The 20,180-nt window shown below is 54.8% G+C and overlaps 1 protein-coding gene across 3 annotated transcripts in view; it reads right to left on the bottom strand.

The window, feature by feature from the left end:
* The window catches only part of TBX4 (T-box transcription factor 4), a 30,760-nt gene that overhangs the window by 3,037 nt on the left and 7,543 nt on the right, over positions 1-20,180 (bottom strand). For all 3 annotated transcript variants that reach the window (XM_032498369.1, XM_032498368.1, XM_032498370.1), the window contains exons 4-8: positions 13,696-13,815; positions 12,375-12,522; positions 2,275-2,427; positions 1,301-1,389; positions 950-1,185 (exon numbers count right to left, since the gene is read on the bottom strand). In XM_032498369.1, the coding sequence (XP_032354260.1) occupies positions 950-1,185; positions 1,301-1,389; positions 2,275-2,427; positions 12,375-12,522; positions 13,696-13,815 (746 nt within the window). The remainder of the gene's footprint in view (positions 1-949; positions 1,186-1,300; positions 1,390-2,274; positions 2,428-12,374; positions 12,523-13,695; positions 13,816-20,180) is intronic.

Genomic DNA, 20,180 nt, shown 5'->3' with positions numbered 1-20,180 from the left:
GGGAGATAAGTGTGGCTGTGTTCCAATAAGACTTTATTTATGGATAACAAAATTTGAATTTCAGGTAATGTTCACATAGTCTTCATTTGATTTTTTTCCCCCAACTATTAAAAAATGTAAAAACCATCTTGTACAGCTCACTGGCCAAACAAAAGTGGGCAGCAGGCCAGATCTGGTTCAAAGGCCACAGTTTGCCAGAACTGCTAGACCACTGGTTCTAATGCGACTGGTCCAGCAGGTGCTCAGGGGCCTGCCGAGCAAAAGTCTCCAAACCCATTCCCAGGAGAGTTTCAGTGGCCCTGTGATAACAATGATCATTCATATTTTAGAGACGGAAAAGCCGAGACCTGGTACCAGAGCACTGACGTTCTGGCTCCCAGCTCAGGGCTCCTCTTCTTCACAAAGAAACTGGCATGGACAGTTCTGCTGCCTGTCTTCCTGGACCCCAGTCTATGTCCACAACAGCTCCTTTCCACTTTCAAGGAGCCTTTGCAGATCCTGGTGTGATGAGGTGGGGGTGCCTGCGCTCAGGACTCTGGGTGCCCCTGTGTTAGGATTGAGGTCACTTCAACAAATGACAACCTCGGACTGTGCTTGAGCCGCCTCCCACGCCTAGAGGCAGAGCCTGGCTGACTCTGTGTCGTCTGCCCACCCCCTGGAGGGGCTCAAAGCAGTGGGTGCAAAGCAACACCTGGGACTGGGGAGGGGTACTGGTGTCTGGGGACATCAAGGCCACAAGCTGTCTGTAATGAATCCGAGGGCTGCATGAAAAGCAAGAAGCAACATCCCCACGCTGAGCCTGACCACGGTCCCTAATGCTTCAGGCTGGCCCTCCCGGGCCCCACGGTCACCAGGAGTGTGTGTGTGCGCGTGCTTACATGTGCGGTGGGGAGTGTGTGGGGGGACCCTCCTCTGACCCTCTAGGGCTTCTAGACCAGGAGAGAGCTACCTCGTCTTTTCAGACAGTGATAGAAGAGGCTGGAGTCCCTCTGGGCTGGGAAGGTGTTGAGGGGAAGGTCCTGTGGCTCAGCCGCAGAGAACTGCATGTGAGCCCCGTTCTCGTACTGGTAGTGCTGGAGTGCCTGGTGAGCCCCGTGCAGGGGGCTGACGTCAGGCTTGGATGAGAGCTGGGTGGAGACCAGCCTCTGCCTCATGATGCTTTTGGAGATCACGGGATATTCTTTGCTGGAGGCGAGGGGAGGACAGTCAGAGGGAGACAGGGAGAGAGTGAAGATGGGTTACCGAGTCCACGTGCCTGAACCCCGTCCACCCGGCCCACCCCCGGCCGGGGCAGCCCCACCTCTGCAGTCGGGCCACACGCAGGTCACTGTCGTCACTGCCCCGGAATCCCTTGGCAAAAGGGTTGTTCTCAATTTTCAGCTGTGTGATCTGTCAGGAGAGGACACACAGTAGAGGACGGGCTGGCCTCTGGCCCTCCTGCCCCACCCCAGGTGCGTTCAGAGCTCCTGCAATGTCTTGCTGGGGCCTCCTTGGCCTTGCCAGTCACATCCTGGCTCTTATCCCCTCTGCTTGCGGCAGACCCTCTGGTCCTGTCTCCAGCTCCCGCCCACTGTGCCCCTTGGCTTCAGCCCCTCATCATCCTCTCCCCAGGCCAGGCAGTAACAGCTTCCCGTCAATGTCACCTTGTCCAGTGCAACAGCCACGTCAGGTTCTATGTGCAAATCGGACTCTGTCACTCTTCTGCCTAAAACCCACCACAGCCTATGGCCCTTCCCCCAGCGGCCAGGTCTAATACACAAAATGTGAAAGCGTCCCCAAAGCCGTGTGGGGATGGGATCAGGAGGCAGTCTGGGATGGTCAGTCTGGGCTGGGAGGTGGGCCGGGACATGGTAGGGTCCCTGGGAAGGGCCTCCGGAGGCCTCGGTCACCTGCTCCCACACAGCTGGCAGTGCCCAGGGCTCCTCTCCCTGTTCCCTCCCCCTCTCTCTGCAGGCCCAGAATCTGACCTTTGAATCCAACTCTACATCAAAGGGGCCCAACACTCAAGCACAGGGCAAGCTCCATGCCCCTGGTCTGTACAGTTGCCAACCCCATCCATCCCCAAAACAGAATAGAGGAACCACACTTCCTCTGCCCTGGGTTTGGGTCTGGTCTTGTCTCCTGCACGGCATCCCACCTCCCACTGCCTGAGGGACTCAGCGGCTTTCGGAGGTGCTGGCGCTGCCTGCCTCAGCCTCACCGCACTGGGGCTTCGCTGGCTGCCCCTCTGTCGTGGCAGAAATGCCAGGTGCTGGGGGGGTGCTGTGGCTGTACCTTATGATTCTGGTAGGAGGTCACAGAGATGAAGGAAGTCTCTGGGAACACGTGGGTGCAGAAGGCTGTGTTTTTGGAGCCAAAAGCATTGTTCTCATCAGCCTTCACGATGTGTAGCCGCGGCTGGTACTTGTGCATGGAGTTGAGGATGATCTGGAAGAGAAGGGTCTCCTTCTGAGCTCCAGGTCCCCACCCTCTTGTCTTCAGCCTCGTTTGGCTGGCCCAGGGGTGGCTTTCCCTCTCCTAAAATCCCAGGCTCCAGGGCCTGACCACCGAGACTGAATCCAGAAAGGTCCAGACCTCCCAAGTGAAGATCCAGGTCCCTGGGCCCCAGCCTCCGCCCCACGGGCCCCACTTGGCCTCTCTGCTCCAGCGCTAACATCCGGTCCCAGGACCTCGCAGGTGTTACAGACGCATCACTGTGGTGATGGGAACGTAACAGTTTGAAAGCCCCCCGTGAACTCAGCACAGTGTCGTGGGTGGAATTCTGAGTTGCAGGCAAAAGTCCAAGTGCCACTGACTCCCTGTATGACCTCAGGCAAGTCCCTCGACTTCTCTGAGCCTCAGCTTTCAGCCCTGCAGGCTGACTGTTCCCCGGCTCCTCCCTCTCCTCTCCTGCTCCCCTCCCCCTGCTCCCAGCGCAGCCCCAAGTATGGGAACCGCCTTTCCTAGAAATGCCTGTGGTGGGCGCACAGCCCCTCCTCTCATGTTTGGCAGCAGCTTTGCAGCCCAGGGGTTTGCGGAAGGGGTGGGTGGGGGTGAGGGGAGCTGAGGAAAATGTTAAACTCTGACCTTTTCCATCTGGGTACTCATTCCTTCATTCACAGAGGCCTGCTGAGGGGACTGCTGGGGAGACCCAGCTGCACCCTGACTTTGACCCACCCTATGCACCCTAGGAAGCTCACAGCCTGGGGGGGGGGGCACCATCGTGGGCTGGAGTTCAAGGTACCCAGTCCTAAAGTAACACCAGAGGAGGCCAGAGGCCCCAGGCACCCACAGCCCTTGAGGATGCCGGGGCGTGGGGAGGTGGGTGGCCCCAAAGGACCATGCTTACGCGAAGTGTCCAGGAGGCTGGGCCCCAAGCCGTTGGGAGTAGCACACGGTAGTTGCGGCCCCAAACCTGCTTCGCTGGGCCGTGCCCCACGGTAGCGGCAGCATCATGTGCCATTAAAATGTATTTTTTATCGTTGACATTTGCCAGACGCCCTCCCCACTGGAGGTAGGACCGGGAATTTGGGGCATTTTATCAGCATCGCTGCTTTTGTTAACCCTTTGGCTCCTGTCCAGGCTGGGAGAGGCTGGCCCTCAGGCCCGGGTCCTTCTGAGCTCCTTTCTCTCTAGGGAGTGCCTTCCCTGGGGCTGGCCCTGCTGGTTCCCACTCTTCCAGGTTCCCAGGGACCGGGTCTGATGCTGAAGCTTAGGGAATGATTTAACCCCTAAGTGACCAGAGTGCCAAGTGGAGGGCCAGCCCCAGGGGAGGGCCAGAGTCGGGTTCTTCCATGGCAAGCCTGGGCCAAAGCCTTAGTTTACAAGGCTCCACTCTCCTCACACCCTGGGAATGGGGGCCGCCCAGGGAGAGGCTCAGCCGAGGAAGCAGGAGGGCCAGGAGCTGGGCTGTGGGCTCTGACCTTCCCCGAGCTCCTCCACTTGGCTGAGCAGCTCCATCCAGCAAGAACTGGCTTTTCTACCTCCCGAACTGGCCACTTCCCCCTCAGTCCTCAGTAACAAACCTCTGGACCCTCTTGGGGAAAGTACAGGGCTCTCCAAACCCCGAACCAGGTCCAGCTAGGGGCCTGCCAGACAAGAAACTCAGAGTGAGACTGAAGGGTACAAGTCCTACCCAGGGAGGCCTCAATGGACTTCCCATCCCCTGGGAGGGGCCCTGGGGAGAGGAGCTGGGCTTGGGAAACACCGCCCAGTCCCTTTAGGTCACTCTGTCACCTTGCATTGTGTCCCATGCTGCAGGAGCCAAAAGAAGGACCCAAGTTCCCAGAATACCCAGCAACTGAATACCAGGAGGTAGACTGGATGCCAGAGGGAGCCAGGTTCCCGCCTCTGCTCCTCTGTGCACACGGTTCCCTCTGCTGTCTTGATCTTCCCTCCCCATGCTCACTCACTGTCTAGGCCCAACTCTTCCAGGAAGCCTTCCCAGATTACCAGGGCCTGCTCTGAACTCCCCAAATTCTAAAACTCCCTTCCCGTGGGTTGTCTACTCGGCTATTGTGCTGTTTCCTAGTGGCTTCCCATTTCTTCTTGTCCCTTCAATTCAATTACAGCTTCTCAAGAGAAAGGGCCATATCTTTTATTCTTTTTTTTTTTTTTTTTTTTTACCTCCAGGCTCCTTTACCCCAAAACAGGAACGAGTCAGTGCAAGGCTGGGTTACAGGAGGAGGAAGACCTGGGCCATGACCTCCAGCTCTCTGTCTCCTCCTCTCTCGTCTTTGTTCATGAGAGACAAGATAACCTCTGGGGCATTTTTCAGGTCAAAAATAGTGATTAAACATGTGCACACACAATCCTTCCGTGATCACTCACACGCTCCGTTCCCTGGCGTGCAGGACCAGACCCACATCACTCCAGATCTCCTGGGGGGTGAGGGGAGGGCGGACGCAAGGGGAGAACACAGACAACGGGCCATCAGAACCCAGAGCAGATGCCGCGGGCACCTGGACAGTGAGGCTGTGCTGCCCCATGAGGACGCCCTAGGACAAACGGCAGCACCCACCCTGCACCTCTGCCTCCTGGGCAGTCCCAGGCTGGGACAGTCCAGCCAAGCCCTGGGCATCTCCCCAGTGTCACCCACCACCGAGTCCTGCGACTCCACCTTTAAAACAAAGGCCTCTACGTTCCCGCCTCACAGCCCTGGCTCAGGCCTCGCCACCTCTCGCTGGGCTCTGGGACAGCCTCCTCCCTGTCTCCATCTGCCTCCTCTCCATTTTCACCCGCTACACATCAGATCAGGTCACTCCCCTGCTTAGAACCTTCTGATTCATCCAGGAAGACAGGACATTGTCTTTCCTCCTATTGCCTTTCATGCCCCACCCCAACTCCTGCCAGGATTCAGGGCTCAATAACTAACTGATATTCATAACACCACCCTTGATGGTTCCCTCTTGCCCCCTGGGATAAAGGCCGAGCTCCTTAGCCCATCAGACAAGGTCCTCGACGACGAGAGTGGAGAGATTGCTAAATACACTTTCTAGAAGAGGGAACCAGACGGGCTGGCAGGGAAATCTGGGAAGAGAGAAACTGCCAGACTTGCAAGGGCAGGTGGGGGCTGCTAGCAGGGTGCAGTCCCAGCCACAGAGAAGCCAAAAGGGGCCCAGAAGCTTCTATGGATCTCTGCCCACCAGCTGCAAGTCCTGAGCAAGCTCTTCCCCTCCCGTCACTGGGGTCCCCATCTGTAAAGTAAGGCCCTCGACTAAGTGGTCCCAAACACCCCTCCTGACTCTGACAGTCTGGAACCTGCACAGGTGTCTGGAAGAAAGCCCCAGCCCTGAACCAACACAGATATAAACCGGAGCGTCGCTCCCAACCGCCTGGGAGACTGGAAGCAACTCAGTGACTCACACCTGGTTTTGCTCGGAAGTTCCTCAGGCGCCACATTAAAGTGTTTTGCCAGAGTCTCCCATTTATATTTCTTGCAGAGGACGCTGGGCCAAACGGGCTGGCCACGTCCACAAACCCTGCTATACGACTTGTCTCGTCATCATCATTGTTTTACAGAAATGGGATTCATTACGTTCTGGCTACAGTTCAGAAGCCTGTTCTATTTTAACAATTGTGATAGCGCCAAACATCCATCTCCTCCAGAGATCACCATAGCGTGCTGGGCTAATGAGGCCCAGATCTATTTGCGCTGGAATCACAGAACATTAGGGCACGGAGCAGCAGTCCTCACAGATCATTCTAGTCCCACCTCCTAATTTTACAGATGAGGAGCAGGAGGCGAGTGGTGGGAACGTGACTTGCCCAGGGACACACAGCTGGTTGGAGACTGAATCCTGAGACGATTCCAGATGGCCTTGGGGAGAGCACACACTGCTCTCAGCAACAAGTTCAGTAATTAATGATAAGGTTTCAACCAAACACTGTAGGGGACGAGGATTCGCCAGGCCCTGCTGTCCACCATCGAGCACCGCGTATCTGGATGCCAGCCTCACAACAAGTGGGGCAATGTCTGTTGGTCCTATGTGAAAACCAGATTTCCTCCTGTATCATGTTTTTACTTTCTAAGACAACCTTGTCCGTTATCCTTCTTACCCTCTCCAGACGTGCAAAGAGGTTAGGAAAGAGACAGGATTGGTAGCTTAGGGGAAAAAAAGAAAAAAACCAAAACAAAACTGAGACCAGAGAGGAAAATGATTGGCCCAGAGAATATCCAGCTTAGCCCTGAGTCGGACAGCCCGCCAGCCGACTCAGGAGGCCTGGGCCAGGTGCTAACCCTCTTGTCTTCTCTCACAGACACAGTGACAATAGCCAGAGTTTTCTGTGCCAGGCCCTGTGCCGAGTATGCTACACACATCACACAATTAACCTTTACTACACCCTTGTAAAGTAGGTATAATTATTTAGCCCCATTTTAACAGACAAGCCACTGAGGCTCAGGGAGGTGAAGGCATTTGCCCAACCTCAGACAGTCGCTGGGAGGCAGAGCCAGAACTGGTGCTAATCTCCAAATCTGAGCTCCCACCTGCTCCTGTATCTCTACCTGGCTGGGGAAGCCTGGTCTGGAGTCATGTGTGGAGCCTATCTCCCAAAATGCTCAGCAGATGTGGGCGGAAAGGGGGAAAAGAGGGTGATCAGCAGTTCTGGGCTCCCATTGGCATAAGCTTTGGGGGACATCACCCCCAGAGGAGCATGTGCCTTCTTTGTCTAAACACCCCCCCCCCCGCGGGTTCCCCCACTCACTGCTTACCACCCCCACTGTGCCAGACACTAGGACACAGCAGTGATAAAAAACCTCCTGGTTTACCATCTAGTGGGGGGAGTCCCACAGTAATCCCAAATCAAGCAAAAATAAGTGGTGAGAAAATGTAGTGGAAGCAAGACTGCCTTGATAGTAGTCCCAGACAAGACGAAATACCTCCCAGGAAATGTGTAGGACCTCGGGAAGAAAACTCGAATGCACTTTTGAAGGACAAAAAGCAGACTTCAACAAAGAGAAAGGCATTCCTGTCCCTCTCCCCTAAGTAAATTTATAATTTAAAGCAATTCCAATAAAGATACACATAAGTTTCTTTCTCAACAGTACGAGCTGACTCTAAAGCTCATGTGAAAAAAGTAGACAAGACCAGCCAAGAAAACTCTGAAACAGAAGAGCAATGAGGGGACCAGGCGTGCCAGACACTAAAACCTATTACAAAGTCCCAGCAATTAAGGCCCTGGCACCCGAACGGACACAGACTCATATGGGGATTTAGTGTACAGAAATAAGGCACCCTAAACCAGAGAGGGAAGAGAACTATACGATTATTGGTGCTAGGACAACTGGATGGCTCTCTAGAAAAAAAAAAAAAAAAGTTGGATTCACACCGCATATCGAATGCCAGAATAAATTCCAAAAGGATCAATGGTTTAAATGTAATAATAAATCTATAAAATACTAGGAGAAAACACAAGAAAATTTCCTTATAAGTCAGGACTGGATGGGGGCTTTCAATTACTCGAAACCCAGAACCCACAGGGGAAAGACTGACGCATTCAATCAGAAACTTCTGTGTGGGAATACCACGAGAGGCAAAACCAAAAGACAAATGACAACTGGGAAAGCAGATGAGCAACTCAACATCCCAGATAGGGGCTAAATCTTCCCAATTTATAAAAGCTCCTAGAACGGATACGGGATTTAAAAAAAAAAAAATCTAAGAGGAAAATGAGCAAAGGGTAAGGACAGTAGTTCTCAGAAAAAGAAATACACAAACTTAACTTCACTCATAATAAAGGAAACAGAAATTGAAACTGAAACTGATAACTACATGTCACCCACCAGGCTAGCAAAAATCCAAAATTTTTCTCTCCCACCACGTTGGTGAAGCTACATCAGCACAAGTCCAATGCAGGGCAAATTAAAAACTGCAGATCCAAACACCCCTTGAGCAGGCAACTGATCCCGAAGAATGCTTGGCAGAGGTATAAAACGACATAGGCACAAGCTTAATTGAAAGAGAAAAATATGGGAAAACGCCTAATTCCTTCAATAAGGACTGGTTACCTAATGAATAGCACAATCATGTGATGAAATGCTATGCAGCTGGAAAAAAGGGAAGGAGGAAGCTCTGTGTGAATGGAATGGTCTCCATGAGACACTGAGTATCTCAGTACACCAAGTACTCCAAGGATGCACTAAGTACACAAAGCAAGGTGCAAGGTGTTTGTAGTATGTTGCCTTTGGTGTAGAAAAGAAGGGATTTGAGCCTCTGCATTCTGCCTGCATGTGCAAAAAGAAACACTGAAAAGAAATTAGTAACAGTGGTTACCTGTGGCCAGAGTTGGAAAAAACCTAGGTGGATGGGGAACCAGGGGAGGGAGATGGCTCGCTCATTGCAGACGTTTTTATTTATTCACTGATTGACTTTTAAACCATGTGAATGTATTTCCTATTCAGAACCAATTTGACAAGTAAGTATAGAATTATAGCTGTGGTAAGTCTGAGGATGGAAAGGTACACGGTGCTGTGAGAGCACGTGATGGGGACCTTGAACTGTCTCCCTGAAAAAGAGGCATTTGACCTTGGATCCCAAGGCTCGGGAGTAACTAAGCAGGCTAAGAGGCCTGTGGCCAGAGGAGGAAGCAGCACATGGAGGGCACTATGCATGTGCCACTTTGTGGCTGAGGAACTGCAGCCCACACCCCTGTCCAGGGCTATCCTAGCCTCTGCAGCTAACCGTTCTCCTCAGCAATCTGGGAGTCCTCAGACACATCGGGTGATGAAGATGGTCATCTTCCGTCTCACACACACACACACACACACACACCCCACTGCAACCATCCCCACCATCCCCTCCCAGCTTCCAGATCAGGAGAAAAGTAAGACTCTCATGCCAGCCATCCTCACGTCCTGCTGCAGGACACAGGCCCTACCCCAGGGAGGTCCTCCTCAACTTCTGGAAGCAGCTTCTCTTTCCACCACATGGTCACCTGGCACAGAGCCCTGCTGGGGGCGGGACAGGGGCAGCAAGTAGGAGGGGATGATGGGCAGGCATCGTCTCCTGCCGGCAGAACCACAGAAGTGGAGCTGAACTGGGGAAGCCCAGTCCTGGCCTGGCCTCCAGTCCTTTCTGCCCCTGCTGCCTGCCCTCCTCTGCCCTTGGGCTTACTTACACCCAGAACCCAGGGGTCACGGCCTGAACCTACCCCTCAAGAACAGAAGGCTTTCCTGAACTCACAGCAAAAACCCGCAAGGAGTTTTCTAGTCAGAACCTAGTTCTGTCTTTTTGGAACATGTGGTCTGCCCTAGGGATTCCTGGACCCTGGACCCTGGACCCTGGACCCTGGACCCTGGACCCTTCTCCCGGAGGAAGGCTGCAAATGGGAGGCAGCTGCTAAAGTCCCTGAGATGCTGTGAGACCCAAGGGGAGAGTCCATTTGGATGGAAAAAGTTCCTTGAGATCTGGAAGCTTTTAGGGAAAACTGGAAGTGTGGAGGTGAGCTGTGCAGAAAGACTTGTTTGGGGCAAGTTCACAGTACAAGATGGCTCCTCCCCAGGCTCCTGCGCTGAGAAGCCAAGAAGGGTGACTTGGAGAGCTAGTCACTCCAACTGGCACAGGCCAAGGAGCAGAAAGCCAAGGTCCAAACGGGCTGCTGTGCCCTGGTATGCCTAGGAAGTTAGCTCACCCTCCACAGCCCTTGCCTGCAGGGTCAAAGGCTGCTTCCTCTCCAGGGATGCTCCAAGTTGCCAAGGATATGACAACCCAAGCCCTGGGTACAGAAAGACAGGTGGAGAAACCAAAGGAGCGCTGGACTAGGCAGCAGAAGGCAGGGGTCCAAGCTCTGCTCCTTCACTCCCAGCTCCTGACACAGTCACCCCATGGTGGGGTGTTGTAACCAACAGACGGCACGTCCTGGCTAAATGCAGGGGTGGGCACAAGGACCATGCACCACACCTCAGCCCTCCAGGGAGGAAGCTGAGTTAGTAAGGGGACTATCCCTGCTGCCAAGGAGAGGCGAGCCCCAGGCAGGCATGGCAAGTGTAGCCAGGGGCACCCCCAGCATCACAAGACCACAAGCCCACTGGCCCAGACTCAAGTCTGTCTGCAGTGTGACTGCACACCCCTGGCGGACTCCAGTAGCGGCACCGAAGAGGCAAGCCAGCCAGGGAAAACCTACTGCTAAATCTCTCTCCTCCTTCCTAAAAAACCCAGGTTTTCAACGGCTCGACTCCCTCCCCCACCGCTTTCTGCAGGGGTTCAGGGAGGTGGAGGAGTCCTGGGAGGCATCCTTGCCACCGGGATCTGTGACAGCAAGCTGTGCATCCAAAACTCTCGCCAGAGCCTGGATCCCTGGGTACTTCTGGTCACTCACCTGAAGCTCCAGCTCCCACCGAGCTTTGTGTCCACCCCAGTGATCTGTCCCGTGGGGTCCGCGTGTGTGTGCAGCTGTGGGCAGAGATGTGGTTCCCAGCCTCCCACCACAGAGGCCCTGGTTTACCTCTCGAGGCTGGTGCCACAGCCTGGCCAAGCAGAGGGGGCCAGGTAGGAGCTGACTGGGAGCAAAGTCTCGGCCAGCATGGTGCCCAGTAAGACTGGGAGGCCCCTCTGTCCCTTGGTTAAAAGGCCCTGTGCTCTGAGAGGTGGGGGCTTGGCTGAACCTTCCTGTTGGGTCATTGGCTTATCTCCGCCCCCAGCTGAGGCTGGGGCTGCAAGAATCCATGTCACTGTCACACTCGCGTGTCTGCCACACACCCAGCAGCATCTGCCGACCCCGCATGGGGAAACCCAAGCTGCTTGCAAAGCAGGTAAGTTAGGAGTCAGGTGTGTTAATTAAGCATCCTCCTAGTTTTCGGTTTATAGACGACCGACGACTTGGAAGAGAACTGAACAGACTCTGAGAAACTTAGAACTAAAAGCTGCTTGCCAGTTATACACCAGTCAACCAGAAATGGAACGTCGCTGGCACTCTCCCCAAGGAACTGTGATTCACAGAATTCTGATTTGCACACAGCTCCCCAGAAACAGAACTGCTGCATAAAAGAGGCACACGCCCGCACACCCCCGCCCCTGCTCTCCGCCCCCACCATCCGCAAGCTGAGCGGTAGGTGCTGCCAGGACAATCGCCTCCAGGAGCCCCCACTGCACCCGCTCCCCGACACCCCACCCCGCCCTTCCAGGGTGACCACGGGTAGCCTAGAGGGGCGAGGCCTGCTCCCTGGCAGATGATACTGGGTCCCCAGGCTTCTGTTTGCCACACACTTGAGCTAAAAATTTCCACATAAAAAGTTTTTTGTGGGCCTGCCAGGGCCAGATGGGGAAAGAATGAGCTTCAGCAGCCTGGATGGGGCGTCAGCAGCAGCATCCCTGGGGCTTTAGAATCTCTCTTGTGAGAGCCAGGTCCCAGGCAAGGCCAGAGAGGTGCGGACGCGGGAGCCAGAGCGAGGCCTTCCCTTCCAGGGCAGGCGGCTGCCAGGCCAGGCGGACGGTACCCGCCAGAGAGAGGCTTCAGAACTCATCAGTGACTCTTTCTGATGTCACTGAAGGTTTACTTGTCTCCGGCTCCAGCAGGGCCAAGTTTGGGGAGACTGAAGCTGAGATGTGTCCATCATCGTCATTGTCAGAGGTGCCATTTATTCAGAGCCTCCTAGGTGCAAAGTGCTTTGTGCATAATCTCATTTCATTCTCCTACAGTCATCTGGAGATGACCGAGAAAACGAAGGCTCAGAAAGGCTGAGAAACTTGCCCAAAGTTACCCGGCCAGTAAGTGCCAGAGGAAGGAAGCCGAGCTGTGGGACTCAGGCCCTGCACTCCCTCCACAACCTGGCCTGGCAAGTGCCAAGGCCCGGAGCTGGATCCCCAGGGTGGATTCTCCAGATCCCCGCCCGGACCGGCCCACCTCCAGCCGTGGCCCCAGGACTCGCCCCCACGGCCAGGCCGTCCCGTTCTTACGTGGCCGAAGGGGTCCAGGTGGTTGTTCGTCAGCTTCAGCTTCTGGAAGGAGACCAGCTGCCGCATCCAGTGAGCCCCCGTGGCAGGAGAATCCGGGTGGACGTAGAGCCTTCCAGGCATGGCTGGCTCAGCCTTCCCTGCCACCATCCTGCCAACAGAGCACACAGTTGACTGGCCTGCAGCTGGGGAGCCCGGATGCCCTGGCCCCGCAGAGAGCAAACCCCTAGAGACCTGGGGGAAAACCACCGCTGGTCCTACTGTCAATTTAGGACTTTGAGGGTAGGAGTGAGGGGCGGAGGAGGGGTGCTGGGGAGGGAGAGTGATTCTGAGTCTCTTCTGTTTCAGTGCAGTAGAAAGAGGAAGGGAAATGACAAGGAAAGGTGATGATTTACTTGAAGGAATGTTATTAATCACAAATACATTACAGGGAGATTTAGACACTTCTGTGTATGTGTTATATTTACAACTTTCAAACATTATAAATTATATTATTTGGAGGGAGCTTCTCGAAAGATGTAGACAAATTTCCAGATTGCCGGCGCCTGAAACAATGATAAGAAACTGATGGGTGGCTGTCCCCTCAGCCAGAAGCCGCTCTGAGTGCTCACCCAGCCCAGAGAGAGAACACAGACAGGCCCTTGGCAGGACCTGGCTGCCGAATCCGCCCCCTCGGCCCGCTCTCTGTGGCCGATTACCCACCACCGCAGAGCCCACGCCCTGGGCTGCTGACTCGCTCATCCGCCTCTCTCCCTGCGCGCTGTGCGGGGCTCTGAGGGCAGACAGAGTACTAAGCAGGGTGGTGTGGATCAGGAGAAGCAGCCCAGTCATTATTTCCTGGGTCCCCGCCTGGTCCTACCCTTCAGCCTGCCCATTCCCTCTGGATGGTGGACACACAGCTCAAGGGGGAAGGCCAGCCGACAGAGAGCAAGTGAGTGGAGAAACAGGTGACACCACAGACCGGGTAACTGGACCCTAGCTACTGAATATCAGAGCCCCCCTCTTTCCTCCAGCACAGCACTGCCAGAGCCTGGACCCCCCAGTGCTGGGGCTCGTCTGTCACCTCACAGCACGGCCACCCACCCTGCTTGTCCACAGCTGTGGGGAGGGCACAGACCCTTGAAATCCACCAAACACCCAAACACTGTGGCTCATTTTGAGCCCCAGCCCCCAGCCAACCAGGCAGGCCTGGTTCCCGAGGCCATGGATCTGGCCAGTCACTGGGGCTTACTGGTGAGTCCCTGGACGTCAAGTGGGGGCGGGTGTGTGAGTGGGAAGAGCGCCGTGGAGGGAAGGCAGGCGATGTGAGGGTCCCGGTTCTTACCATTTGTTGTCACAGAACTTGTAGCGGTGGTCATCTGCGGGGACGATGTCGATCAGCAGGATGTACTTGGTCTTGGGGTTCATGCCTGTGACTTTTACCTTGTAGCTGGGGAACATCCTCCTGAGGGAAGCCAAGGCGTGAGGCAGAGGTGTGGGCAGAGCACCGGGAGAGATGGCACACAGTGGGCAAGGGGACAGAAGGCCTTAAGAGGCACTGCCCCTTTAGCAAGACACCTCAGCACTGGTCAGAGCTTTGTGACCTTGTGTGTTAGTCACTTCCCTCTCTGGTCAGCTTCCCACACACAAGGAAAGGGCTGCACAAGCTGCTTTCTCTGAGCCCCTGCAGTTCTCAGTCTGCAGCTGTGAGCAGCTGAAGCACAGCAACCCTGGTCAGGACGTGAGACGGGATTTCAACACCAACCTGGCTGCCTTAATTTCCCTCCTGTCTGCATCCATACACAACTGAAGATCTGGGGGGTGGGGCAGGCACTACAGGGGGCAGAGCACAAGCCCTGAAAGTCCCTGTCAGCTGCTTCCACAGCGACGTGTCTCCTCTGAGTCATGTCTCTGTGGAAACCCCCAGGCCTCAAAGCAACTTGCGGGAAAGCAGGAGAGGGCTGCAGGTCTCTGGATGCCTCTGTGCATTTAGCAGAGGTGTGTCTCCCTGTGGATACCTTGCCTGGGCCTGTGAGCACTCACTGGGTGTCAGGGGAAGTCGGTCCAGGAGCGTCGTGGGGAAGATTATGGATTCTAGAAGCACCCTGCCGTGGTCTGCAGCCTGACAAACAGTGACACCTTGGGCAACTTGCCTGTGTCTCTCAATGCCTTGGTTTCCCCATCTCTGAAATGGGGATATCACTACCGATCGCATGGGTTTCTGTGTGGAGTAAACGAGCCCACTTATGGCCATTATTATTGAGCACTGCACTCCTGCCCCCATAGACTGGTCGTATGACCTACCTCTATGAAAGAGGGTTCACCAAAAAGCAGAAAGTCTTCCAGTTCCTACCACCTGTGCTGAAACTGTCCAGGACCCTGAGGCTCAGGGAACATTCTAGAGAAGGGTTTCCTCAGACCCCTCGGCACACCCGTACATACAACAGCATGTACACATACCTGCAGGGGTACCCTCCCCTGGGCACCAGGTCCCTGACGCTGGACTTCCCCATGGTCCTCCTCAGCATCCATCCACCCCCGCCATCCTAGCTGACCTCCCACAAAGGTGTCCCTGAGAGAGAGGCAGGATCCAAACCTCACTGAAGACACAAAGGGAATTGAGGAGCAAATACCCTGAGCTGGTGGAGGCCAAGCATCAGGGGGTCCTCTGGTTCTTGCAAAGCCAAGAGACAGCACAGGGACCCTCAAGGCAAGCTGGCCTAAGCATCTCAGACGATTGGAGTCCCCCATTTTGTCAACAGGAGTACCAGCTTACCTTGACAGGGCAGGGCTTCCAGAAGGGATCAAGGCTTCCACAAGCTGGCAGACCCTACACAGGCCAGGACCCTGAGGTGGAGGGTTCAGTCCCACCCCGGCCCAGCCTCCGCCTGCGCACCCTGTCTCCTGCTGATGGGCAGGCCCATGAGAGCACTGCCGTGGGCCCGGGCAGCGGGAGCCGTGTGCCCCTGTGTGCGCACGAGCACGTGTGCCTGCACACGGCCGAGTGCGCATGTGCGCATGTGTGCGTGCCTGGAGGGAGGAGGCAAGTTTTAGCTGCAAGTCTAGGGACTTATAAACCGTGTGGAAGAATTTGTCTCAGATGTCAACTGAAAGCATTTTCAAATGTCCACCCCACCCCCTCTCCAGGAACGGGGGAAGTGAGAGGGCTCAGGAACCCAATCCTGCCTCCTGCTCACCAGCTGCCTGCCCGGCCTGGGGGCAATGCTGGAACTGCGCCACCCTCTTCCTGGCCCAGCCTCTCCCCTGGTGGGCTGGTGGCTGAAAGGGAGGGAGGAAGCAGTTGCCTCGGCTCACCCCCCTCCCTGGGGGAAGGCCAAGAACCCTGTCCCCTCCAGGCTACCATTTTGTAACTGCTACAGAAACAGCCACAAAATGGGGCAGCCCTGGCTGGACTTGGGGCTGGCGTGGCACCAGTGCCCCGCACTTAGCCCGCTTCTCCTGTAATCACTCCAGTTTGCAACAGCAGAGGGCAGACACAGCTCCCCAGCAAGGCCAGTGTCCACCAAAGGGGCCAGGAAAAACGGCTTGCTGCCACTTCAACAGTCTTCATAACCCAGGCTGAGAGGGAGGTGAGGGATCCTGTCCTTCCCTTCTACTCCCTACCACACTTCATCTCAGCAGCTCAGGAGGCCAGGCTGACGTGGCCAGTGCTTTTTAGAAGGCCAGTAAGGAGCCTACGCTCAGTATCCCAAGGCAAGGAGCTCTTGTCCTGTGATTTGGCCTCTCCTGGAAGCTCCCCATGGACCGGAGTCCTGACTGTCAACAGCCTCAGGAAGATTTTGCTGGAGATGGGGCAGGGAAGGAAGGTGTCTCCTAGCCTCTGCCTCCCTTGCCCACCAATTCCTCTCTTCCTTGGGCAGCAGCCCCCAGAAGCCAGGAGGAAGGACAAGCTGTGTGGTCTGAATGGGGATTCAAAAGTCCTCTGCTCAGGCGAAGCCCACCCAGGCTCGGTGAGCGCCACTGACTTCATGGAAATAGGCATCTCTGTCTCTGTTGGGGTCCAGTTTGGTGCCTGCTTCTGGGCCATGGAGCACACACGCAGTGGGGACCCTAGGCTCTATCATTTCCCTACCCAGCGGCGGGCTCCAGAGGATAAAAGGCCTGCCTGCTGTGCCAGAAAGGGTAAGTGTGAAGGTGCAGCACACACACCACCAGCCACATAGGCCTCCTGCCCAAGCTGAGGGCATCTGCCCTTGGTTCCAGACGGGCTAAGGTCTTTGGAGCCCAGAGGCCTGGCCTGGGAGTGTTCACCAGGACTCAGGCCAGAGAGACCAAGCTGGGCTGGGAGCTGTGTCTTCCTCTGCTCACCCAGTCCTCTCTATTGAAACAGATGAAACCGCAGAGTGAGATGTAAATTGCTTCTGATTAATAACAAAAAAATGTACCTGAAAACCAACACCTGTAGGGGGAAATGAAGACCTTGGTGGGACCGGGAGGGAGGGCCAGGAAGGGAAGTAGTGACTCTGCCCACCCCATATCCCACTCAACCCTGCCACCAGCGCTGGCCCAGAAACCCTGGCTCGCCTGTCCTCAGCACCCTGCAGCCACCCAGAGCCCTGCTCCGCCCTGCCTTCTGCCCTACCTTCTCTCCGGGGGCCCTCCGCGTCCCTTCCGTGTACCTCGCGCGCCTTCTGTGTGCCCCTGGCGCCCTCTCGGTGCTCGGGTCCCCCCACCCCCCGCCCCTCTCCAGCTCCCGGACCCCAGGCATTTGGGGCGCTCCTGGGCCTCTCGGAAACTGCTCCGCCAGGGAATAAACAAGCTGCCTGCCCGGCCGGCTGGCCCGGGAGGAGATGAAAGCTGGGGGTTTCTCCTCTGATCATGAAACAGGCTCTGAAAGGGTGCGGGCCTGGAGCCTTTATCTACTTCATACTCGGAAATGGTTTTAGAATGAACTGCTAAGATAAGCCGCTTGGACGTTTCTTGGTGTTGGAGCCTTGTGGGGCGCTGGGCAAGGGTTTCGGGGCATTTTGATTTTGGCAATAAACCCGTAAATACGAACTCAGTGCTGAGAGAGGGGACACGCAAGTTTCAGCTGGGCTCAGAGAGCCCCTGGGCGCCAGTCCCGGGCCAAGGGGGTTGCCAAATTCAAGGTGCTATCTACTCATTCCAGCACCAATCCTGCGAGGAGCCGGGGGTGGGGGAGCAGGAGGGAGCAGACCTAGGACACCCACCAGATTCTCTCTTAGCTGAGCCCCCAAACCCCAAATCCACCACAGAAACTCCTTGGTTTGGGGGGCGGTCTCAGGCCCCCCAGGAGCAGCTATATGTGCCTTTCCTGAAATGTAGGTGCAAAACCAAATCAAAAGGGGTGAGAACTCCAGAGAGGGGTTTCCAGGGGGGAGTGGTGGTGACGGGGAGGGCACACAAGAGGGACACTGGGGGCCGGTAATGTTCTGTTTCTTTATCTGGGTGGTGGTAACACCAGTGTGTTCATTTTGTGAAAGTCTATACAGCTGTACAATTAAGATTTGTTCACTTTTCTGCAGGAATGTTCCACTTCAATAAACTGGACATTAAAAATTATATATGTGTATATATATCATAAATATGTGTACACACAGAGGCCTGTGGAGGCCAGAGTTTGAAAGGAAAGGGCTGCAGGAAAAGGGTAGGGGTCCACAGAAAACCCCACCCGTTTTCTATCCCTAGTGTCTGGGGGTCTTAAGGAAGAATTCGGGGTATGTTGGGAAGAGGCCAAGGCCCAACAACTAAGGCTGAGTTTGGGGGCCGGAGGTAGGAGTGCCGTCTATAAGGAGACCAAAGCTTTTGTTGCAAATGATTTCTGAGAGCAATGACAAAGCTATGTAATTTATGTCCACTTTGCACACACACACATACACACACACACACGCACACACACAGCGTTTTCTACTTCACTCAAAGCATTTTTAAGAAGTATTTTCCCTGAGGTGGGGGGCCGGAGAGAGGGTGTGTGGAATGGATGCTGTTTTGAAGGGCCAGTTGCTTCTCTCAGATTTTTTTGAAGACACTTCCTTCTGATAGACTTTTGCTTTCAGAAAATACTTTAGAAGGAGATCAAAGCGCTCTCTCCCCAATCCACTTTCCCAGTGTCTTCAACCCTTACTTCTCTTATCACCCACGCCACTGGGCTCTGACGCTCTGTATACAGAGCGAGGGCAATTGGCTTTGAAGCCCCGGATTAAGCTGGGCCAAATCCTTGCCTCAGAATAACAAACAATACAGGTTCAACAGGAGTTCTCATCAGTAGTTCATTTTTCAAACGCAAATTCACTGTCACTAACACAAGCAACATTGAACTCAACAGCCTATGAAGGCTGATAGTGGAGATTTATCTGGTGGCAAAACCATGACCTAGGAGCAGAGCAGTCAGACGGTTAGGAAATTTTCATATTGGGGAGGTTTATATTTAAATTTTGTGGAGCTCGCTTTTATCTGTGTTTGGGAGAAAATGCAGTTTCTCACATGTATCAAGCTTGGCAAGGATGTGAGGAGGCGGGGGGGGGTGGGGTCTGCTCTCTGCACTTAGGGGCATAAACTCTCTGGGTGCAGGGGCCTGAGAGCGACAGAGCCTGGCAACGGAGGGCTCTGGCCCCATTTTACACCTGACATCAGGGGATCCTGAGTGTTCAGAAATTGATGTCTTGGACTGTGGTTGGCATTTGATTCCCCAGCTCAAGTTGTTTGAGAATTCAGTTACTATCTGATGAAGGGGACTCTGTTTTCATTTGACCCTCAGATCTTCAAGGGCTTAAGGAAGGGGCTTGTGACTAAGGACTCACACTGGCTGGAGAACATTTGGGCTACTTTTCTTTGGGCCCCCTTCATCCCCAACCAGAGAGCAGTCATACCTCTAATCAGCCAGCGTCTCTAGGACAGAAACAACTCCACCTTGAACAGGCAATCAAGGGAATTTCTCAAAGTTGGGGTTTTGTTCCGGGGGTGGGGCATCACTGCTTGGCTTGTGTGGACCTGGCGACTGCCTGACTCCACTTCTATCTGCAACAGCCAAAAGCCCTCCCTTCTCAGGGGTCAGGTTTATGTTCTCTTGGTTCCCCTCCAGACCAAGCAGTCTAGACATCAATGATTCAAGGTTCAGGAGAAGGGTCCAGGCCATCTGCTGAGAAATAGAAGTGTCCTAGGAAAGGTGATGATAGAGACTCAAAGAAGAGAACAGGGAGAGGTGCTGGGCAGCCTGTGGAAGAGCCAGGAGCCCGAGCCCCGAGCCCGAGCCGGAGCAAAGCAAGCTGCCTTCCAAGGCTGCCGCAGGAGGGAGGCAGCAGGGAGGAGGGGGGCACAGGGATCAGAGCGGTGAAAGTGGTCTCTGAAGTCAGGGGGCAGCTATGCAGGAGGGAAAAGGGTCTGTGAGAACCGTGGGGGGAGGGGATGAGGCTAGTGACTTTCCTAAGGACTAGACCTGGTGCACGGATAACTTTCTGCCAGAGAAATCAAAGACTGTGATGAACCATAATTGGCCAACATCATCACAGCCATTTAAAAATTATTATCATCATTCCCTGAGGCTCATCGCTAAGCTTCCACCAGGATCAGGCACAAAATCTGCCTGAAGCCAGTACCTCTGGAAATGTGTGTGTGTGTGTGTGTGCGCACGTGTGTTGAGGGGAGAGGGGGAGGACCCACGCAGGTGCAGGAAACCCCACCGAGGAGAATCACAAATGCCTTTTGTTTAAAATGGCAGAGGCCAGGCATGCCCAAAGAATATGCTGGCCCTTTATTTTCAAGAGACAAGGTTATTTCTGCTGCCTATAAATGGAAGTTCTGGATCTTTCTCTTCTTCTCTTCCCTACATGCCAGCAATCAAAGAAATAA

Source organism: Camelus ferus, chromosome 16 (assembly GCF_009834535.1).
Source record: "Camelus ferus isolate YT-003-E chromosome 16, BCGSAC_Cfer_1.0, whole genome shotgun sequence".
Classification (NCBI taxonomy): domain Eukaryota; kingdom Metazoa; phylum Chordata; class Mammalia; order Artiodactyla; family Camelidae; genus Camelus; species Camelus ferus.
The sequence above is the reverse complement of the archived record's forward strand: the minus strand, read 5'-3'. Positions and strand labels throughout refer to the sequence as shown.